The 22755-nt window shown below is 37.2% G+C and overlaps 1 protein-coding gene across 13 annotated transcripts in view; it reads left to right on the plus strand.

Moving 5' to 3' along the window:
- TRPM3 (transient receptor potential cation channel subfamily M member 3) overlaps nucleotides 1–22755 on the plus strand; it is a 915440-nt gene that overhangs the window by 677128 nt on the left and 215557 nt on the right. For all 13 annotated transcript variants that reach the window (XM_058301681.2, XM_058301675.2, XM_058301676.2 and 10 more), the window contains one exon: nucleotides 12694–12868. In XM_058301681.2, the coding sequence (XP_058157664.1) occupies nucleotides 12694–12868 (175 nt within the window). The remainder of the gene's footprint in view (nucleotides 1–12693; nucleotides 12869–22755) is intronic.

The raw sequence follows: 22755 nt of genomic DNA on the forward strand, positions 1-22755 counted from the left end.
AGCCACCCAGTGTGAAAGAAATTGCAGCCTGCCCAGGAATGGTGCCGCACACACACGGAGAGCTTATACAACAAGATCAACAACAACAACAAAAGAAACACAGATTCCTGGTGCCGCTGATAAGGATAGAAGCGGTCACAGAAAAACAGTGAGGGAAACGGACTTTGGCCCAGTGGTTAGGGCGTCCGTCTACCATATGGGAGGTCCGCGGTTCAAACCCTGGGCCTCCTTGACCCGTGTGGAGCTGGCCATGAGCAGTGCTGATGCGCGCAAGGAGTGCCGTGCCACGCAAGGGTGTCCCCCGCGTGGGGAGCCCCACGCGCAAGGAGTGCGCCCGTGAGGAGAGCCGCCCAGCGTGAAAAGAAAGAGCAGCCTGCCCAGAAATGGCGCCGCCCACACTTCCCGTGCTGCTGACGACAACAGAAGTGGACAAAGAAACAAGACGCAGCAAATAGACACCGAGAACAGACAACCAGGGGAGGGAGGGAAATTAAATAAATAAATAAATCTTTAAAAAAAAATTAAAAAAAAAGAAAAACAGTGAATGGACACAGAGAGCAGACAACTGGGGGGAGGGGGAGGGAAGAGGAGAGAAATTAAAAAAACAAAAACAAAAAAAAATGATGCGAACACAAAGTAATGAATAATTAATATTGCTTGAGAGAGTTACGGGTCTCAGGAGACTGGGAACATCTAACTGGGTCTGAAGATTGAGCTCCAAAGGTCTCCAAAGGTCAACTATAAATAGCACCCCTCTTCTTCATCCAAGTTCAGAACAATTTGAGAAAAAAGTAACAGAAATACATGATGGAACTCAAAACATCATCTTTATTTCTTATAGGGGACAAACATGAATGCAGCTGTAGATTTGCTGGCCCAGTGAGCTTAATGACTCCCCAGAATTAGGTGGACCCCCACAGTGAGCCTCCCCTTGCCCTTGCCCCCACCCCTTTAGGAGCAGGACCCCTGATGGAACTGGAGAGATCTCAGGCTCCCTGCAGGCAGGCTGATGCTGAGAAGAAAAAGAGTGATGCTGAGCTGAGTAGACACAGTTTTTCTTCTCAAATTTACCAAGAGGCCAAGTTAGTATAGGGGCAGAGAAAACCCAATATTGCTTAGGAAAAAAATCTTACTCATGGAAAGCAGGAGTGGGCAAAGATACTCCTCTCTAAAAATTAGGACGGCTAAGAGGAGGTTAAAAAATAATCTGAGGGAGGCGGCTGTGGCTCAATCAGTGGGGCTCCATGTGGGAGGCCCTGGGGGGCCTCTTTGGGGGGACAGGCTTGTCGGCCCACCACGGAGAGCCACCAGCCAGCAAGCACAGAGGAGAGCTGCCGCAGCAAGGTGACGCAACAACAAAAAAGGGAGACAAGTTAAAACACCACAGAAGACCACACAGCACATGGACACAGAGAGCAAACAAACAAGCAAGCCTCAAGGCAGGGCAGGAGGGGGGAATAAATAAAAAATAAATACAGACACACAGAAGAGCATACAGTGGGTGAACACAGAGAGCAGACAGCAGGCAAGCCCGAAGGGGGGGAATTAAAAAAAAAAATCTGAGATGGAAAGTCAAGAGGAGAGTCCAGTGAGACCTAGGATCAGGGTGAACAGAGAGCTCCAGATGGACAGGAGGTTGCAAACAAATACTGGGTCCAGAGATTGGGGAGCCCTGCAAGGCATGCTGAAGAAGTCGGGCTTTTTATCTCTAAGCAATGAGAACCCACTAAAGGTTTTTATAGAGAAGCCTGTATTTATGGGTGATAACTAGCAGTTATGTGAAGAGTATTGTGGAGGCAGGGAAATCAGTGAGGAAGCAATTTCAGGAGGTCACAGGAAAGCCAATGAGCACAGGCACTGGTCATTTGGCACAACTCCTGATTTCCTGAGCTTTGAAATCAGAGCTAAGTACCCTGGACCTCAGGTCAGTTGATTGAGGGGAAATTGCTTGTGTCATAACACACTTAAAGTGCTGTGGAAAAGATTATATTATCATTTAACCCATGAGAGATCAGAATATACTTGATGGTAACTCAGTGTCTTGCCTTCTTTTCCCCAAATGTTAGCGAGCAACAAAGCCATGTAGAGCATTGTAAGACACAGGGGGATTCAAAGACAACTCTACCTAATAGGAAAAAAGAGGTGTCTAAGCATGTAATTAAAGAGATAAAACTTCAAAAAATACTGTGTATGTAAGGTACGCAGAGAATTTTTTTCTTTATGCCATACTAGTTGATTGGCAAATTTATAAAATATATTCATTTTTATGGGCTTTTAAAAAGGCAAATGCTATGAAAAACACACAAGTGAGAAAGGTTAATTCTTCCTCTTGAGGGTGAATAAAAGTTGTCCATGGAAGACTTTTCTTTGGACCTGGGACCTCATGGATGAGTGTAAGTTCATCACACAGCAGAACATCAAAAAGAGCATTCTTTAAAGAGAGAACAGAACTCTTTGTATTGGGCACAGAGAAGTAATCAGGGTTACATCAATTGAGGCAAAAAGATACTGTGGAATAATTTGGGAAGACAAAGTAATAAGCACACCACAGGCAAAATGTTCCGCTCTCCTACCATCTACGTCCTCCAGCCAGCTCTACTCTGCACCAAGGGCGGTAGCTGTGTTTTTCCAATCCACAATTCCCTTCTCTGCTCTGCTGCTTACTAATTCTGCCAACATGCTAAGGAACTTGCATGGGCTGTGGACCCAGATCTTGGCACATTTTTATAGGCCTGTGGTCAAAGGATTATAAAGTAAAATGAGTGAGAGCCATGCCGATGACCTTTCATTTGAGAAGGCAAAGTCTGCCTTTTGATGTGGGTTTTAAACAAAGCAAAGACCAAGAAGACTATAGCTTTGTTTGGGAGAGTTTTCTTGTAGACTTAGATCAATTACATTAAAACATTCAGCCTGCAAACAATAGCTCCAAAGAAAATAATGCTGGTTCTTTCCGTTTATGAAAGTAATACTTGCCCTACAGCCCTTGGGAGTGACTGTTCACTTTCTTTTGAAATGATTCAGGGGGGATGCTGTTTGGATGCCCTTATGATATATTGACATTAATAGCAGAATATTTCAATCAAAGCAGTCTAGGCCATAAGGGAATAACTGCTTCCCATTGATTGAATCAAAAGCTTCATGAGCATATAATTCACTCGGAGTCTGTTTATGGGTTTGTTACTTGGCATTCACTTCTATGTCCAATCCACAGAGCTCAGGAGACTTAAGTTGACTGAAGTGCTGAGGAGAGGGCCTTGGTAGAAGACATTTGGGGAGTGATATCAAAGGTCACCCACCCAAATCCAATCTGTTTTCAAACAATGAAAGAGCTGAAAGTTTTAGCCTTTCAGATATAAGATTATTTGGCTTTCTAAGCATATTAGTGATCTGCCTGAAAGAATTTGCAAACTTTGGAAAATCACATTGCAGATTATTTCAGTTCAGAACATCCTTTTGATTTAAAAATATAAAATCCATTCATTTTCCTTTTGTGTTGATGAATCATTTGTATATTTAAAGCATAAACCTTTTGATGTTTAATAAATATAAACATGATTATGTATATTTATTTGACCATATAGTTTTTATTAAATACCAGACTCTGTTCTAAGTGCTTTATAAATAACAATTCGTTACTTAAAACAGCTCTATGAATTATGTACCTACTCTCTGTGTTTTAGATACTGTGTAGGATACCAAGATATATTTTTGGTATACCATTATACATCAAGATTTATTTGTCTTCCTAGAATGTGATTACAGTAACATAATATTATTGATTCTATGTAGTCTACCCATGCTGTCAGGGTTTATCATAACAGGGAGGTGAGCGAGTCCGAAGTGAGACATGCTGAGAGCCAATGGTGACCCTATTCCAGGGAAGTGGGAGTCAGCACAAAGCCTGCAGAAAAATGGAGCCAGAGGCAGTCATAGAACTGAGAATTAAAGACCAAGGACAAGGACCTGGAGAATTCAGTCCCATTCCAGACAGGCAGCCCAAGGTCTAAGGAAGAGCCCCATCTGACCAGTCAAGGCTTCAAGAGTTCAGGGTAGATATGGTAGTGGTGTTGGGCAAAGTTCTCCCATGAAAGCCCACTGAACTCAAGGTAAAGCCCACGTCTTGATGTCCATATTTCTAAAAGGGGAGCAGGCAAATGCCCCAGCCTAATTAGGATGTAGAATGGTGGTGCTGTCTAGGGGTTTTAGAGAGATTCAGAGTGGAGGAATTTCTCCCTCTACCCCTGGGCTTATAGCTCTAACAGGACTAGATCTGAATGCCTCCATTGTTAGGGTGAAGTCTTAATACAGCTCACAGGTGAACTCCTTCACCCTTTAAGTAAGAGAAGCAGAGTGGTTTAACCATGACTGGTAAACTGTCAATTATGCTATTAAATGAAGCTGGCCTGGCACCTGCAGAGATACTAGATTTATGCCCAATTTCAACTTTAATAATGCCTCTTAGCACCCCACCCTCAAAAAATCAACTCAGCTGACCCAAGTTCCTCCTTTATGAATTATTTTCAAGTACTATCTCCTTGCGGAGGTCTTCATGCTTAGAAAAGAACAAGTGAAGACTTTGTGGGTAGTTGAGGACTGGTGAAGACGTCCTGGGAGAGTGGCTGGTGGGGAAGGGAAGAATTTTGATAGAAATAAACAGAAACTCACTCAAAGTAGATTAAATAAAAGGTATTTTTCATAAAGAGAGAGAAATGTGTCTATAGAAGGAGTCAGCAAACTAAGGCCCAACCTGTTTTCTTATGGCTCCCATACCTCATGATGTTTACATTCTTAAGTGGTTGGTTGAAAATTACCAAAATAATAATATTTTATGACCCATGATAATCAAGTTTTATCCTCCATATAAAAATTCCATTTTTCTCATTTGTAGACCTGTATTTTTAAAATTGCATTCAATTGCATTTTGAAATTCAAGAAAAATTTTGTAGAAATTTGTTTTTTCTCTTGTTACATAAATACCTGCATAATAGCTTCTATTTTATCCCTCAGCCTACAAAGTCTAAACTGTTTACAATCTATCCCTTTACAGAAAAAGTTTGCTGACCCCTGGTCTATAGGGAACTGTATGTAGGAACTATAGCCACGTGACTGTAACTGGGATTGAGAAGTCATCAATTATCCAGTTTCTCTCTCTCTCTCTCTCACACACACACACACACACACACCTTTTGTCCCTCTCAGACCATGTGCTCTCTCCTCTGTGGTGCCCCTTGCTCCCATCCTTTCTTCCTGCATACAGGCTTCTTTGCTTGTTTATTCACCTTCCCACAGGCCCACCAGTGCCACCACTAACAGAAGCTTCCCTTCCCAAAAATCCATGCGCTCCCAACCCTCTTCTCCCAGTTACTCACCTTGGGGCGAGGGTCTCAACTGCAATTCCAGGAAGGCAAATCTGGCCCACTGTGGGTTTGGTACTCACCCCTGACCCACCAGATGGGACAGGAGCAGTTACAATTACCCCTTCTAACAGAGAGTGTAACCAGGAAGGATATGATGGGTATTCCTAGCACACATGCCACAGTGACCTCTGTGGCCAGCTGCAAGGTTCCCTGGTCTACTCCCTCCTCCATTCCAGTTCTGTGTTTTGGTCTCTGGTTACTAGGCAGAAAAGCAAAGCAAGACCACAATCCCCAAAATGAAAGCCAGCTGATAGGGGCTAGTATAGAATTCCTATGAATATGTCTGGAGCATTGATAAAACACAAAATACGTTAGTTCAACAGTATTGAAAACAAGCAGGAAAAAAATGGAGGTTTACCATATTAATTCAACAGATTTTATATTCCCAGTCCCCAGGATAATAAATCCTATGCACCATCAGTTTCCAGTGTTTGTTTGGTTTGTTGTTGTTTTTTTAATCGCCATCTCTATGGCCATTCCCATGAATCCAACTATATATTTTCAGTGTCTTCACAACCCCATATCTCCAGCCAAGATTTCTGGGATTTTTAATGCGAGGAATAGATACACCTCCATGTTTATTGTTGGTGTTAGCTTTAAATATGGGAAGATTGTACATGAAAGGGTTCTGTTAAGTTAAATAACAACTAGGGAGTTGCTGTGGGGATTGGTGAGGACAGGAAAAGTTATTTTTTAAAATCTGCGTGATATTCACCCCTGTCCTGGCCCTAAATTGGTTAGAAGCATTTTCCTAGGGAAGTGCCAACCTCATGGAAAGGCCCCACCCATCTTTTAAGGAGTTTTTCCCCAATAGAGAACCAAAAATATCTAGAAGTGAAACATCTTGTTGAATGTGATTTTATTTTGACTGCTTAATAGATTGTGTGTTACGTTATATATTCGAATGCTTCCCTAAGCATCAATTTAGGTGCAGAATCATAGTTACAAAAAAACAATTGTAGTACAAATGGCACTTAGGATTGGTTTGCCTTGGAATCGGCATCCACCAATTGGCCACATCGTCAGGATCCATTAGAAGATATTTGGGTTAATTGTCCATTTTGAAATAAGATCAAAGTCATTACAGTTATAGTTCTGCTTCCTTAGAGAGATAATGTTCCAAAACATGAAGGCAATATGTAAAACATCTGCTTGCTTGCACTGAATATATTCTAATTAAAATAAAATGTTTTTTCTTATGTCATCTCTAGAGATTATTCTGAGCTCACTATTCCTTAGCAGCTCAACAATTTCCAATCACATTTATTTTTTGCAAAAATATAGCATTTTGAAATATCCTTTTTCTGAACAGTGAGATTTCTACAATTGCATCTGAATGTTCATGCATTCGCAATGGGAGCCTTCCTAATTGTAAAAGGAACCTTAAACTTAAGTAAAGAGGAGCAGTTTTGTATATTGTCTCTTAGGCAGAACTGATGGTTCTATCTAGTTTCCATAAACCCATCACACTCCACACCACAGAAGAGATATGCTAAGTGGGTAAGCGTATCAAGATTCTAATTCTAAGACTGGTTTTGGCAATTCTAAGACTGGTATGTTGCAAACTTCTGCCATTATTTCTCAATCAATTGGTGCCCATTAAAATCAGGCAAACAGCTTGGGTTCTTCTCTTCTAATCATTAGAGTAATTGCTGCTGTCCACAAGTCTATGTCGGGACCTCTCTGAATCTATACGAGGTTTGGGAGGAATTACTAAGTTTTTACGCCCCATTACGTAGTCCAAATACAGGACATGGTGAACAAGGTTTCTGTTGGTAGAATCAACCATCATAGTGAACACCAGGATATCAAGAGAGCAGTTACACACGGGGATATGTTCAATGCTTTTTTATTTTATGCAAAATTTAACTAGGGGAATTTTTTCCAGCTTTTTTTCTTTTGAGTTTTACTCATGGCGGATTGTTTCTATATATAGTGTAATTTTTGATTGACTGCTCTTTAATTATGGGAATCAAGATCATAAACTTTGGAGGAATTTTGCACCTTCCTCCAGATAGTATTTTTTAATCAATTCTGTTGAAGCAGATTCATAAACCATACACTCCATCTAAAATGTACAATCAATGTCATTTGTACAGAGTTGTACAATCATCACTTCAGTTACCATTACAGCATTACATTACTCCAAAAAAAGGAAAAAAGAAAAACAGCAAAATCAAACAAACAAAAACCCTACCTTAGTAGTCACCCCTCCATCTCTCTATCCTTCTCCTGCCATACATAACTGTTAATCTTTTTCCATCTATGAAAATTTTGAATTATGCAATATAAAATACATTGATAAACTCTTACTATAGGCTTAATTTCAAATCAAGTGAGTTCTCCTTACAAACTTCTAAATCATCAAGACTCAGACAGAGCTAGTGAATTGTTAACTGTGTTCATTTTATCGCTGCATGGCATTAGCTGGCAAAAAGAAATGTCCACTCATTCCTGACAGACCCAGTTTCGAATTGGTCTACATCTTCAGGAAGACATCATGCACATAAGTGACCTATAATATGATAATCATATGATCTGGGGCTGGAAGTTATTAAGACTTAACTAAAGATTGATCTTCTATTCTCCATCTGCAGGTAAATATGAGCATTTTCCAACAGCAAATACGTTGTTCTTTGGGCCCATAAGAAGTTTAGATTGTGAATGGAGACAGTGACATAAAACTAAAGTACTAATTTCATTTGAACAAAAATCTCAGTTATCCAAGTGTTTCCCTATAACACAACAAATGTTTTCATGAGTGCCTGAACTGATCATAGGTTATAACTTCATTTCAGCAGAAAGAGAGATAATTGCTGTAAATCAAACAATCAAAAAAGTTATTGGGAGTTCTTGCCACCTCCCTCCTTCACAACTTCCAACTCCATCTTTACGACACTTGCTACACTATTCCTCTTTTTGGGAACCCAGGATGAATCACGTAGCAGTAGGAACCAAATGTGACAAAGGTCCAGGAGGTTATTTTCTACAAAGAATGATTAATTGTGGTTCAGCATGTAATAAGAAAGCCCTAGTTCAGTCTAGAAGCCTTACAATTAGCAAATAATTTCCCACACTCATATCTGAGGCCATGTGATACTCCTGGTTCTGAGACTGTAAAAGCTAATGAGAGTGGAAAACATTTGCTTCTTCCTGCTTAAAGCAACTCTACATTGCTCTAAAATTAAATTTTAATGGCAATCTCTGAAAACTACTGCGAGTTTCGGTTATATGATAGCAAATAAAAAATTATTGTAATCACCTAAGGAATTAACTAACCTACTTCTCACCAATGCCAATAGAACAAGTGTTCACACAAAAAGGTCCCTAAGGGATCTAGATAAAATGAAATTATTTTCCTGAATAATAGAGATTATATTTTTTAAAGATAAAGTCTAAACTTTTTATTTTTTTATTTTTTTTGGTGAATGGCTAATAGATTTAGCTGAGCAAGGCATACATTTGTGAGAATCTTTAATGGAACTTATCTTTATTTTTTTATGGGCATAAAGAGAATGGCAGTAGGCCCTGTGAATCCAGCTGGATATGATTGGATTCTCAAAAAGTTTTCTTTATGTCACTGTTAAAAATGTACTGTTCTTGATATTTTACAAAGCTTTTTCTTGTTACCAGTAAATTTCTGTCCTACAGAATCTAATTTGTAATTTTCTCTAAATTTGTTAATAGCCTATGTCCAAAATGTAATTTAGGAAAAAAAGGTTTGAACCAAAGAAAGAAGGAAAAAAAAGGAAAGGAGAGAGAGAAGGACGGTAGGAAGGAGGGGAGAGAGCCTATAAACAGTGTTCTACCTACCATGGAGAGTTTAGCCAATCAGAATAACTGGGCAAAAATAACATGATATATTTCCCCTGGACATCAAGTTTTGTTTGAAAACCCAATTCATTAGAGTAACTTCTCTCCCAGGTCTTAGTGAATTGCATAAAGTAACACAAACTGATGCTCATTGCAGATGTATCAGTATACTTCATTTAGGGCAGAGTTTCATAAGGGTCCACGAACAAGACATTTATGGAGACACTTCAGGGATCTAGGAACCTCTTGAAATGTCATAGAAACATTTTTGTTTATCCATATGTGCATTTATTTTTCTGGAGAGAGGGCCGCTAACTTTCATCAGATTCACAAAACTATTCTAAGATCCAACTTCCGGACAAGGCTATGAACTACTGCTTTAAGTCATGACTAATTATTCATTACCATTTTCTTTCCCAGAGACAAAGGCAATGCATTTGTGTGGGTATGGGTATGTGTATGTGTATGTGTATGTGTGTGTGTATGTGTATGTGTATGTGTATGTGTATGTGTATGTGTATGCGTATGTGTATGTTTGGGGCCTGGAGCCATTGTGTTTAGGTTTTTAACAAATAATAATAGTATTATGCCTTGATATTTAACTGGAGCCATATGACTGCTGAGAGCCAGAAAGAGACAGAGGCATAGAAAGAGACCTGACAGAAAGGCTTAATGATACCACATATTGACAAGTTTAATTTACAATAAGTATAAATTTTTAGACATAGCCTGATCCTCTCTCTTTCGTAACTAAGAAACTCAAAAATGCTTTTGTTTATAAAACAAATGTTTATGTATTATCACTGAAGGAAATGAGAGAGAATTTGAAGGAATAAATATATCCAATATTTATGAAAAATTAGATTATACTTTTTCTTCATCCATTTTTTTCATCCAATTTTTAGCACTAGACATGACTGAATATATACCTGTGTATATATATTTTAATTACTTACATATTAATATTCCACTCAGTGTTAATATATTTGTTTTTATCATATTAATTGATAGATATCCTTGATATACATATATGCATATGTATTGGTATACATGTACACATATATATATGTCTATATTAGTATTAAACTCTGGGTTAATATAGTTGTTTTCATCACCTTAATTGATAATTAGTTTCATTTCAAATATAGGAAATCTGATCATCCAGAAAATGCTTCTGTATTCCTAGACAATATTTGACAAAAATTGGCAAGAAAGATACAGTTTATTAGCCTCAAGCAAAAGAACCTATGGAAATTGCTCCTTTGTACCTATGTATTCTCTCGGAAGGTGGGGAGGTTTCCAGTCATCTTGCCTGTTGACTGTAGCCCCGAGATCACTGCAGCATTTTAGCAGGTCTTGCTAGTATTGCTTCCTCCATGAGTACACTGCATAGCTCACAGATGGTCTGTGAAGTGGAGTAGAGATCCCACTCACAGACTCAGTGCTCAAGAGACAGAATTTGGGAAAGATTTCTCTTGGAAGCTCCACAGAATGTGTCTAAATAAATCATTTGATATAAAACAGCAGGTGTAACGTATTGTTCCGGGATATGAGGTCAACAGTGTGAGAGCATATGATAAAGCAAAGAAGAAAGGAAAATCAAATCACATAGTACTTTGGGAAATACCGCATAAAAATAACTTTAAGCATCGGAAAGAAATGATCTCTTCCAAGGCATATTAAAAGGCAAATCTATTTGGGGTTGGTAGTTTTGATAATTGTATTGTAAAACAGCAAATCCTCCTCCAAAAGAAGTGTGCAGTTTTAATATTTCAAGTTAGCCCTGAATCTTCAAAGTGCTTTTCAACAGGACCTTATTGAAACCCTCATAACCAGCAGCAGCGGGGAAAGTGGGCAGCTTTTCACTGACATCCAAACAGACCTTTACAGAGACATATTGTCTGGGTCACCAAAGGCTTTGGGATTGGAAGGGAGAAGCAAGACCTTTTCATTTCCCTCTCCATAGATTTCAAGGAGTCTCTGGTGGAACCACAGGTCACTTCCCTTTCCCAGTTCCCTCTGGGGAACTAAAGGAAATCGTGACACCCTGCCTTGATCAACAATCATCATTCTCTTTACACTTTGTTTTAATGTAGATTCAAAATGGCACTACTTTCTGTGAACTGGCATTTTTGGACCATTCCTTTAAGGTGAAAATCAACCCATGAAAAACACTGACTTAGAAGAAAACCCTAGGAGACCAAAGTACTTATACTTTAGGAATAAAAGAGGCCACATAACTCAAATAAAATCTCTTATTAATAGAGCAAGAAACCAAATCCCAAAGTATTGTTTTCTCACCAAGAATCAGTTTTGTGATACAAGATAAAACCATAGAAAAATATGGAGGAGGGAGAACTGAGATTACTAAGGGCTTTTTTAGTTCATATTTATAGAAGTAATACAGATGTTGATGATTTCTTTTTTAAATTAACTGCTTTATGTGTCCTACAAAACAGTCTCATTTTTATGGCATTGACTTGACTCTCTAGTTTGAGGCATCAGGGTGAGAAAATACTGTGTGATACTAAATTGAAAAAAAGGAAGTTACTGTTGAAAAATGTTGACACTGACTTAAAAATGAGTTTAATTTCTTTTTCATCATATCTTCAAGGACATTTGCTTTTAATACTTTTCTTTATTGTGTTAGGTTGAACATATGTAAGTGCCAATATTAGACAACTTTTTTATCTCAAAAAAGCAATGTCTTATGGTTCAGAGTCAATAGCTTAAATACTTTAGGGAAGATCTGTAAAATCCTTTAATTCAACTGAATGCAACAAATATTTACCGAACACCCATCATGTACCTGTTTCCTTGCTCAGTAGTAAGGATGCAGTAATACTACATGACAGATGTCATATTTCCTGGGTTATGTATTCTGACTATTATGCTATTAAGAATCAAAAATCATGCTGATCATCTATGGTCAGAAACAAATAAATCCATAAGCCTGCCAATAGTCAATTCAATAAGTTAAAATACGTTCCTAGCTGATTTTGATAGTCTTTGATAAAAAGAGTTATTTAGGTGATTTCTTTCCATTTTGATCACTTTGGGTTGGTGGTATTTTTTAACTTCCCGTTTTTCATAGAGGGAAACTTGCTGAAGAGGACATTTACCTTTTGGCTTCTGGCCCAAGGGTTTATCTACTGACCAATTCCTTTCTCCCCTTCTTACCCTAGGCCCTCCCTTATACTGTGTGGTAAACAGTACCTTAACTGACCCCAGAGCCCAGGAGGTTGTAGGGGGAGGGCAAAGTCAAATAGACTCTCTGATGGGAAAATCCTGCTACAGGGCTTTCTGCTATTTTCGCTCAGTATGTTATCCCTTCATATGTTGTGGCTTCCCTTGTGCTCAGTAATTTTAGTTTGTGCTTTTTGTTTCTCTTTTTGTTTCTTTGGTTTGCTGGCTTTGCGTTCTTTTTCTCTCTTTTTCCCCCCTTTTCTTTTCCTTAATACAGGAATCGGTCAAGGCGTTCCAGTGGTGGCACTCATCGTAGAAGGAGGGCCCAACGTGATCTCCATTGTTTTGGAATACCTTCGAGACACCCCACCCGTGCCTGTTGTGGTCTGTGATGGGAGTGGAAGGGCATCTGACATCCTGGCATTCGGGCATAAATATTCAGAAGAAGGCGGGTAGGTAATTTGCAAGGGCCCATAGTAAACTTTTGAGTGCAAAGACTTCATTCAAAGCTTGGGAAAGAGTGGATTCATTGATTATTTTTTTCACCATCTCAACCAAATCCTCCAAAATAGTGAGCTATGAACAAGTTGTCATGGGAGGGAGAAGGGGAAAAGCAGGGGAATATATTTTAAATTTGCTTTGAAGTGGGAAATTCCATAATTAGTGGGCCACACTAATAATAAAGAGGATGAAGGGGAAAGAAGTAGCCATAAGAGATGGTCTCCTTTTTCTTCTTTTTTTCCTCCTGCCAGTAGGGAGAAGCAGGGATAAGGTTTCAACTCATAAAGCGCAACTCATCTGACCTGGTTAGTAATTTGGGAAAGGCTGGGATGTACAACTTCCAGATTTGACCTCCAGACATCAGTATTGTCAAGCTACTGTAAAAACACTCGCTTAGAATATGAAATCTTTTTAATGGCACTCACTCTGATCCTTTCTAAACATTTCTTGAACCCTTCACATACTTTCTTTTGTCTTCAGCCCCTTATTGCTGCCTTCACCAGTCCAAAGTTTACAACCTCATTGATACTTGCTCTTTCCAGCCTTCCCCTCCAGTCAGAGTTCCCAGTCAGTGAATACTGAAATCCAGCTGCTCTTCCAAATTATTAAATCAAAATAACTCAATCCAAGGTGTGAATGAGTTTAAGGAGGAAAACTTAAGGGAGCCAATGAAGTTTTTAAAATGAGACTTCTTAAAATGAGGCTTCTTAACCCAGTCAATTTTCCTAAAAAGAAACTAGTAGAAGAAAGGAGTCCCACAGGAAGTGGGGATCTTTTATTTATGAACTTTATATATAATCTACTGGGTGCCATGCACTATGCTGGACACTATAGATACAAACAAAAAGAATAATACAACATTCCTACACTTATGAAGAACATATCTGTCTAATAAATATACAAGCATGTAAATGTAATAATAAAAATAACTGGTGAGCCTGCCAACTTCAGGACATTATCTCCTCAATGCTCTCTCTTCTCTTCCTTGTCTTTGCAAGTGGACCAGCATTATAGGAGACTTACTGTAACAGCACTCTTCCTGGTTTAGAATATGAACTATAAATATATGACACAGAAATAAAGTGAAGAAAGCTAAATTTGTAAGCAGGAAGTTGGAGTTTGGTAACTTGCAAATTTAATTAAATTACTATAATCTTTTTTGTTGATAGTAAATATTGTCCCTTTTATAACTAAGAAACTAAAATGAGATCACTTGCCCAAAGACCTCCATATCTACCAACCAGAGTTAAAGATCCTCAAGTGTGCTTTGTTTTTGCTAAAGTTCAACCATAGTTCTTATTGTTTTAAATACAGCAATTTATTCCTTTTGGGGAATGAACTAAAGAATTTATAAAACTTTCAGCATTGACTTAATTCATTTCTTCAATTTTTTTTATTGTGATAACATATATGCCATACAAATTTTCTCATTATAACCATTTATATGTGTACAATTAGGTGATATCAATTATATTCACAATATTGTGCTGTCATCACCACAAGCTATTACCAAAACTTGTTCATCACCCCAAACAGAAACTCTGTACTCATTAAGCAATAATTTCCCATTTCTCAGCCTACCTTAACTCCAACCCTACCCCCTGGTAACCTTTAATCTACTCTCTGTCTCATTAATTTGCTTATTCTAGGTTTCATGTAAGTGAAATCATACAGTATTTGTCCTTTTGTGTCTGGCTTATTTCACTCAATATGATGTCTTCAAGGTTCATCCCTTGTAGCATGTATCAGAACTTCATTCCTTTTTATAGTGAATAATATTCTATCATATGTTTATACCACATTCCATTTATCCATTCATTTGTTGATGAACACTTGGGTTTTTCTACCTTTTGGTTATTGTGAACGATGCTTCTCTGAACGTTAGTGTACAAATATCTGTTCAAGTCACAGTTTTCAATTATTTTGGTTAAACACCTGGGAATAGAATTGCTAGGATATATGTTCATTCCATTTTTAACTTTCTGAGGAGCCACCAAACTGTTTACCAGTGACTGCACTATTTTATACTCCCACCAAAAATCATTGTTTTCTATTTCTCCACATCCATTATTTAATAGTAGTCATTCTAGTGGATGTGATTTGCATTTCCCTAATGGCTACAGATACTGAGCATCTTTTCTTGTGCATATTGGCCATTTGTATATCCTACCTGAAGAAATGTCTATTCAAATCCATTGGTCATTTGATTGGGTTGTTTGACTTTTCGTTGCTGAGTAGTAAGAGTTCTTTACATATTCTAGACATTAAACCTTTATCAGATATGGGATCCCCAAATATTTTCTTCCATTCTTTATGCTGTCTTTTCATTTTCTTAGTAATGTCCTTTGATGTACAAAAGTTTTTAATTTTGATAAAGCCCAATTTATCTATCTTATTTCTTGTTCATACTTTTGGTGTCATATCTTTAAAAAATCCAATACAAAATCTTGAAGATTTTCCTCCATACATTCTTCTAAGAATTTTATTTTATGGTTTTAGCTCTTATATTTAACTCCTTGATCCAATTTGAGTGAGTTAGTTTTGTATATGCCCTGAGGTAGGGGTTCAGCTGTATGCCTTTGCATATGGATATCCAGTTTTCCCAGATAGTTCTTTCCCCATTGAATGGACTTGGCAACCTTGTCGAAAACCACTTGGCCATAGATGTGAAGGTTTGTTTCTGTACTCTCAGTTTGATTCCACTGGCCTATATAACTGTCCTTGTGCCAGAACCACAATGTAACTTTGCAGTAAATTTTGAAATTAGGAAGTATGAGTCCTCCAACTTTATTATTCTTTTTCAGACTGGTTTTGGCTATCTGTTGCTTCTTGTCATTCCACATGAATTTGGTGATTGCTTTTTCTATTCTGCCAAAAAGACTGATAGACTCTTGATTGGGATTATGTTAATTCTGTAAATTAATTTGGGTATTTGTGACATCTTAAAGTTAAGTCTTCCAATTCATGAATATGGAATATCTTGCCATTTATTTATGTCTTCTTTAAATTTTTTCTGCATTTTTTTCAATTTTCAGTGTACAAGTCTTATACATCCTTGGCTAAATTTAGTCCTAGATATTTTTTCCTTTTAGATGTTATCATAAATGGAATTGTGTTTTTGATTTTTTTTGTAGACTGTTCATTAGTGTTATATACAACTGAGTTCTGCCTGTTGATCTTGTACCCTACAACTTTGCTGAATTTGTTAATTAGCTCAAGTAACTTTCTAGTGGATTCTTTTGGATTTTCTATATATAGGATCATGCCATCTGCAAATAGAAGTAGTTTTAATTCTTCCTTTCCAATTTGGATGCTCTTTATTTCTTTTTCTTGCCTAATTGCCCTGGTTTAGAACTTCCAGTACAGTGTTGAATAGCAGTGGTAAAAGAAGGTATCTATATCTCATTTCTAATCTTAGGGGAAAAGCTTTCAGTCTTTTGCCATTGAATATGATGTTCACTATGGGTTTTTCATACTGAGGAAGTTCTTATCAAGTCCTAGTTTTTCTGTTTTTATTTTTAAAAAGTGCTGGATTTCATCAAATGCCTTTCTATGTCATTTGAGATGATCTCATGGTTTTTTATTCCTTCATTCTATTAATATAGTGTATTACATTGATTAATTATCTCATGTTGAACCATCTTGCATTCTTGGAATAAACCCCATTTGCTTGTGGTATACAATCCTTTTAATTATTGTATTATTGGATTGTGTTTGCTAGTATTTTGTTGAGATTTTTGCATCTATATTCATAACATATATGTGTCTATAATTTTCTTTTCTCTTGATATCTTTTTTCTTTCCCCTTCCCCCCTCCCCCACCCCAGTTGTCTGTTCTCTGTGTCCATTTGCTGCGTATTCTTCTTTTTGTCCACTTCTGTTGTTATCAGTGGCATGGGAACCTGTGTCTCTTTGTTGTTGTGTCATCTTGCTGCGTCAGTTCTGTGTGTGTGCAGCGCCATTCCTGGGCAGGCTGAACTTCTTTCACACTGGGCAGCTCTCCTTACACGGCGCACTCCTTGCACGTGGGCCTCCCCTATGCGGGGGATACCCCTGCATGGCACGGCATATCAGCACTGCACGTAGGCCAGCTCCACACAGGACAAGGAGGCCCGGGGTTTGAACCACAGATCTCCCATGTGGTAGGCGGATGCCCTATCCACTGGCCCAAGTCCACTTCCCTCTCTTGATATTTTTATCTGGTTTTGGTAGTAGGGTAAACTGGCTTTATAGACTGAGTTAAGAAGAGTTACTTCCTCTTTGACTTTTTGGAAGAGTTTGGGAAGGATTGGTGCTAATTCTTAACTTTGACTTAATTACCACTTCCTTTTGTTTACAATTATTTTATTGTATTCAACAAAATAGACATGTTTGAATTCAAAATGCTATTTTCTTTTTTAGGAACTAATAAAAAGTCAGCTGTTCACATCAACATTTCATGTTTTCTAGGCCTATAGATAATGAAAGTCTAAACTTCATAGGTTATTTTATTTATTAAATAAAATTATTTATTTTGTGTACCCTCAAAATGGTTAAACTTTCTGATAAGGTTGCCCGGCTTAATTCTGTTTTAATATGGAAGAAAGGTTAAACTTTTAGTCCTGGATAGTACTCTAGATTAATCTAGGGACAGATACACAGAGAAGTTAAGTGAATTACCCAAGATCACACAGCCCATGATCCCAGGCCAGGATTCTTTATGGTGCATTATAAAAATACATTGTAGGGGAGCAAATGTGGCTCAAGTTGTTGAGCATCTGCTTTCCACATGGGAGATCCCAGGTTCAATCCCTGGTGCTGCCTAATAAAAACAAAAGCAAACAACAAGCAAACAAATGAAGAAACCAACTCAGGGGAGCTGATGTGGCTCAGTGGTTGAGCACCAACTTCTCACATACAAGGTCTGGGTTTGAATCCCTGGGTTTAGTACCTAAAAAGAAAAAAAATTGTTGTAATATGTTTTGTGGTATGTGCATTAGTGTTTTTTGTATAATACTTCAATGATACCCCTTTAAACAGGAAACTACAATTAAATGCCTTCAGCTTCTTTTTTGTATTTTTTAAATCCTATCTTAAAGATTCTGTATATTTCAGAAAGATAAACTTAGTGCATCCCTGATTAAAAATTAATGTCCAAATTGGCCAGCTAAGAAAGAGGTGAAGAAGATCAGCCACCATGCCAGGAAGCTAAGAGTGCCTACAACTGCAAGTAGGAGAACTACATCCATCATCCATGTGGAATCTAAGCCACCTCTTGACATAGAGGGGGACTGGGCTTAACCACCCCAGGGTCCACAGGATGGAGGAATAGAGTATAGACTAGAGTGAACTTACTGGTGTTCTGCTGGAGACCTATTGAGATTAGTAAGGGAAGAAACTGTAATATTGATGTGGAGAAAGTAGCCATGGTAGCTGCTGATGGTAGGGAGAGGGAAGAAGAGATATGATGTGGGCACGTTTTCAGGATTTGGAGTTGTCCTGGGTGGTGCAGCAGAGACAGATGCTGGACATTGTGTGTCCTACCATGGCCCACTGGGTGGAATGGGGGAGAGTGTAGACTACAATGAAGACCACTGTCCATGTGGTGCAGCAGTGCTCCAAAATGTATTCCCCAGGTGCACTGAATGTGCCACGACAATGGAAGAGGTTGTTGATGTGGGAGGAGTGGGGTAGGGGGGTGGGGGGTATATGGGGATCTCATATTTTTAATGTAACATTTAAAAGAAAATAAAGAAGAAAAAAAAATTAATGTCCAAAGCTGAACAAACTTACACTATGTGAATTTTTTTTCCATCCCCAAACCAGATCCCTACATCCCAACCTCAAAATTAGAAGTCAAAAATACTGTGCACTTTTAATTTAATTGGCGCATGATCTATATGGGATCTATACAAACATATGAACTATGGCTGATTACACCCACACCCCCACATCCATATACACACACACATATATAATGCCATGATAAAAGTGTTCCTACTCTAGGAAAGAAATTATAAATTAATCCTGATAAAATGAAGTCTGAACATTTCTGTGTGCCATCTGGATAACTGCCAGAGTTAACCATGCTTATTTAGCTTGATAATAAATTATCTAGCCACAGAAGTACAATCAATTTAAAAATCATTTCCAAAGAATGTTATTTTATAGTAGTGTCCTTTTTTTATGTGATAAAAGAAGTATCTCAACTATACTTCATTCACCAAGAATTATCTGTTCTTTGATTTCCAACAAAATCCAACATATTTGGTACATTGTTTCACTACAAATAAAAATAGATCTATAATTACATGTTTATATAAACAAACCTATATAAATAAATGTGTGCTTGTGCATATAAAATTGGATGTAGGATATATACATACTCTATTTATGGAATCTTTATTTCAGTGCTGAATCAGGATTTTTAAATCATTGATTTTTTACTTTTTAGTTACTTTGGCAATTTAAATATCACTAAAATGTTTTCAGTTTATTTAATAGGTTTTTTAAAAAATTTTTTTAGGAAATGTTGCGGGTTTACAGAACAATCACGCATAAAATACAGGATTCCCATATACCACCCCACCAGTAACACCCTGTATTGGTGTGAAACACTTGTTACAATTGATGTTACCACATTTTTATAGTTGTACTAGTAGTGAAAGTCCTTGGTTTAAATTAGGGTTCACTCCTTGTATAGAGTACTTCCAAGAACTTTAAAAAAATTTTTATTCTCATACCATGTATACAATCTAACATTTCCCCCTTTTAATCACATTGAGATATATATTTCAGTGCTGTTCATTGCATTCAAAATGTTGTGCTACCATCACCACTGCCCATTACCTAAACATTTCCATTTCTCCAAATAAGAATGCTATTTTAAGCCATTTTTAAAATTGGGCTGGTCAGCTTTTTATTGTTGTTGTTGTTGCTGTTGTTAAATGGAAGGATTTCTTTATATATTCTGGATATTAATCCTTCATCAGATATGTGGTTTCCAAATATTTTCTCCTGTTGTGTAAGTTGTCGTTTTACTTTCATAATGAAATCCTTTGAGACACAAAAGTTTTAATTTTGATGAAGTCCCGTTTATCTAATTTTTTTGTTGTTGCTCATGCTTTTGGTGTAAAGTCTAAGAAACCGTTGCCTAACATAAGGTCCTGAAGATGCTCCCCTATAGTTTCTTCTAGGAGTTTGATATTTCTAGCTCTTATATTTAGGTCTTTGATCCACTTTGAGTTGATTTTTATTTATAGTGTGATATAGGGGCCTGATTTCTTTTTTTTGCAAATGGAGATCCAGTTTTCCCAGCACCATTTGTTCAAGAGACTTTTCTTTCCCAATTGAGTGTCATTGCTACCTTGTCAGAAACCAGTTGATCATAAATGCAAGGATTGATTTCTGAGTTCTTAGTTCAATACCATTTGCCTATATGTCTATCCTTTTGCTAGTGCCATGCTGTTTTGATTACTGTTGTTTTGTAGTAAGTTTTAAGATAGGGAAGTGTGAGTCCTCCAACTTCATTCTTCTTTTACAAGATGGTTTTAGTTTTTCGAGGCCCCTTATCTTTCTATATAAATTTGATTGCTTTGAGTAGTATTGACATATTAATGATACTTAGTCTTCCCAATCCATGAACACAGAATATCCTTCTATTTATTCAGATCCTCTTTGATTTCTTTTAGTTATGTTTTGTAGTTTTCTGTGTACAAGTCTTTTATGTCATTGGTTAGATTTATTCCTAGATATGTGATTCTTTTAGTTCTTAAGTTGAACGGGATCCTTTCCTTGATTTTTTCCTTCTGATTATTCATTGCTTGTGTATAGTAACACCAATGATTTTAGAGTGTTGATTTTGTACCCCACCACTTTGTTAAATTCATTTATTAGCTCAAGAACTTTGTTGTGGATTTTTTAGGTTTCTGTGTATATACAATCATATCATCTGCAAATAGGGAAAGTTTTACTTCTTCCCTTCCAACTTGGATGATGTGATGGTTACCCCAGTGTGTCAGCTCAGCCAAGTAATGATGCCCAATTGTTTGGTCAAACAAGCATTGGGCTACTTGTAATACAAGGTAATTTCATGGATTTAATCATCAGTGATTTTGATTACATAGATGGCTGATTACATCTACAATCAACTGAGGAGATTGCCATCAGCAATGAGTGAAGTCGCATCTAATCAGTTGAGGGCCTTAAAAGGGGAAGTGATTTCAGTATTCAGAGAGAAAATTTCCACCTCTACTTCAGACAGACAGCATCTCCTGGAGAATTCATCAAGGACATTTGTGGGAGCCCCTGGTTTGCTGCCTGCCCTATGAAATTTGGACTTGTGTATCCCCACATGTGAGACAGTTTTATAAAATCTCATATTATTTACAGATATCTCCTATCAGTTCAGTTTCTCTACAGATCCCTGATTAATACAGATGCCTGTTATTTCTTTTTCTTGTCTAATTTTCCTGGCAAGAACTTCCAATACAATATTGAATAACAGTGGTGATGGTAGTCATCCTTTTTTTGTTTCTGATCTTAGAGGGAAAGCATTCAGTCTTGCACCAATAAGCAGGATGTTAGTTGTGGATTTTCCCTATATGCCCCATATCATGTTGAGGAAGTATCTTTCTACTCCTAGTGCTCTAAGTGTTTTTAACATGCCTTTTTCCCATCAATTGAGATTATTGTATACTTTTCCCCCTTCATTCTGTCAATGTGGAAATTGATTTTCTTATACTGAACCAACCTTGCATAACAGGGATAAATCCCACTAAATTATGGTATACAATTCTTTTAATATGCTGCTGGATTTGGTTTGCTACTATTTTGTTTAAGATTTTTACATCTATATTCATAAGAGATATTGATCTGTAGTTTTCCATTTCTATGGTTTCTCTGTCTGGCTTTGGTATGATGGTGATGTTGGCCTAAGAGAATGAAGTAGGGAGTGTTCCCTTCTCTTCAATTTTTTGGAATTGTTTGAGCAGAATTGGAGTTAAGTGTCCCTGGAATGTTTGGTAGAATGCCCCTGTGAAGCCATCTGGTCCTGGGCTACTTTTATTATTGATTTAATCTCTTTACTAGTTATAGGTTTGTTGAGATCTTCTATCTCTTCTTGAGTCAATGTAGGTAGTTTCTGTGTTTCTAGTGTTTTGTCCATTTCTTCTAGGTTACCTAATTTATTGACATGCAGTTGTTCCTAGTATCCTCTTATAGTCCTTCTTATTTCAGTGAGGTCAGTAGTAATGTCCTCCTTTTCATTTCTGATTTTAGTTATTGTATTCTCTCTTTTTTCTTTGCCAGTATAGCTAAAGGTTTGTCAATTTTATTAATCTTTTCAAAGAAACAACCTTTCATTTTCTTGATTCTTTCTAATTTTTTTAGTTTTTGTTTTCTATTTTATCTCTGCTCTAATTTTTATTTCCTTCCTTCTGCTCACTTTGGGTTTAATTTACTCTTCTTTTTCTAGTTCTTCCAGTTTTTATGCTAGGGTCTCTGATTTCAAGTCTTTCTTATTTTTAATGTAATCATTTAGAGCTATAAATTTCCTTCTCAGCACTGCCTTCACTGCATCCCATAAGTTTTAGCATATTGTATTTTCATTTTCCCTCACCTCAAGATATTTCCTAATTTTGCTTCTGATTTCTACTTTAACCCATTGGTTGTTTAGAGTATGTTGTTTAATTTCCACATATTTGTGAATTTTCTATTTCTCCCTTTTTTATTGATTTTTAGCTTCATTCTCTTGTGGTACAATCATACATTGTATGATTTCAATATTTTTGAATTTAATAAGACTTGGTTTGTGATCCAACATATGGTTTATTCTGGCAATGATCCATGTGTACTTCAG

This window comes from Dasypus novemcinctus, chromosome 8, assembly GCF_030445035.2.
Source record: "Dasypus novemcinctus isolate mDasNov1 chromosome 8, mDasNov1.1.hap2, whole genome shotgun sequence".
In the NCBI taxonomy this organism is placed as follows: domain Eukaryota; kingdom Metazoa; phylum Chordata; class Mammalia; order Cingulata; family Dasypodidae; genus Dasypus; species Dasypus novemcinctus.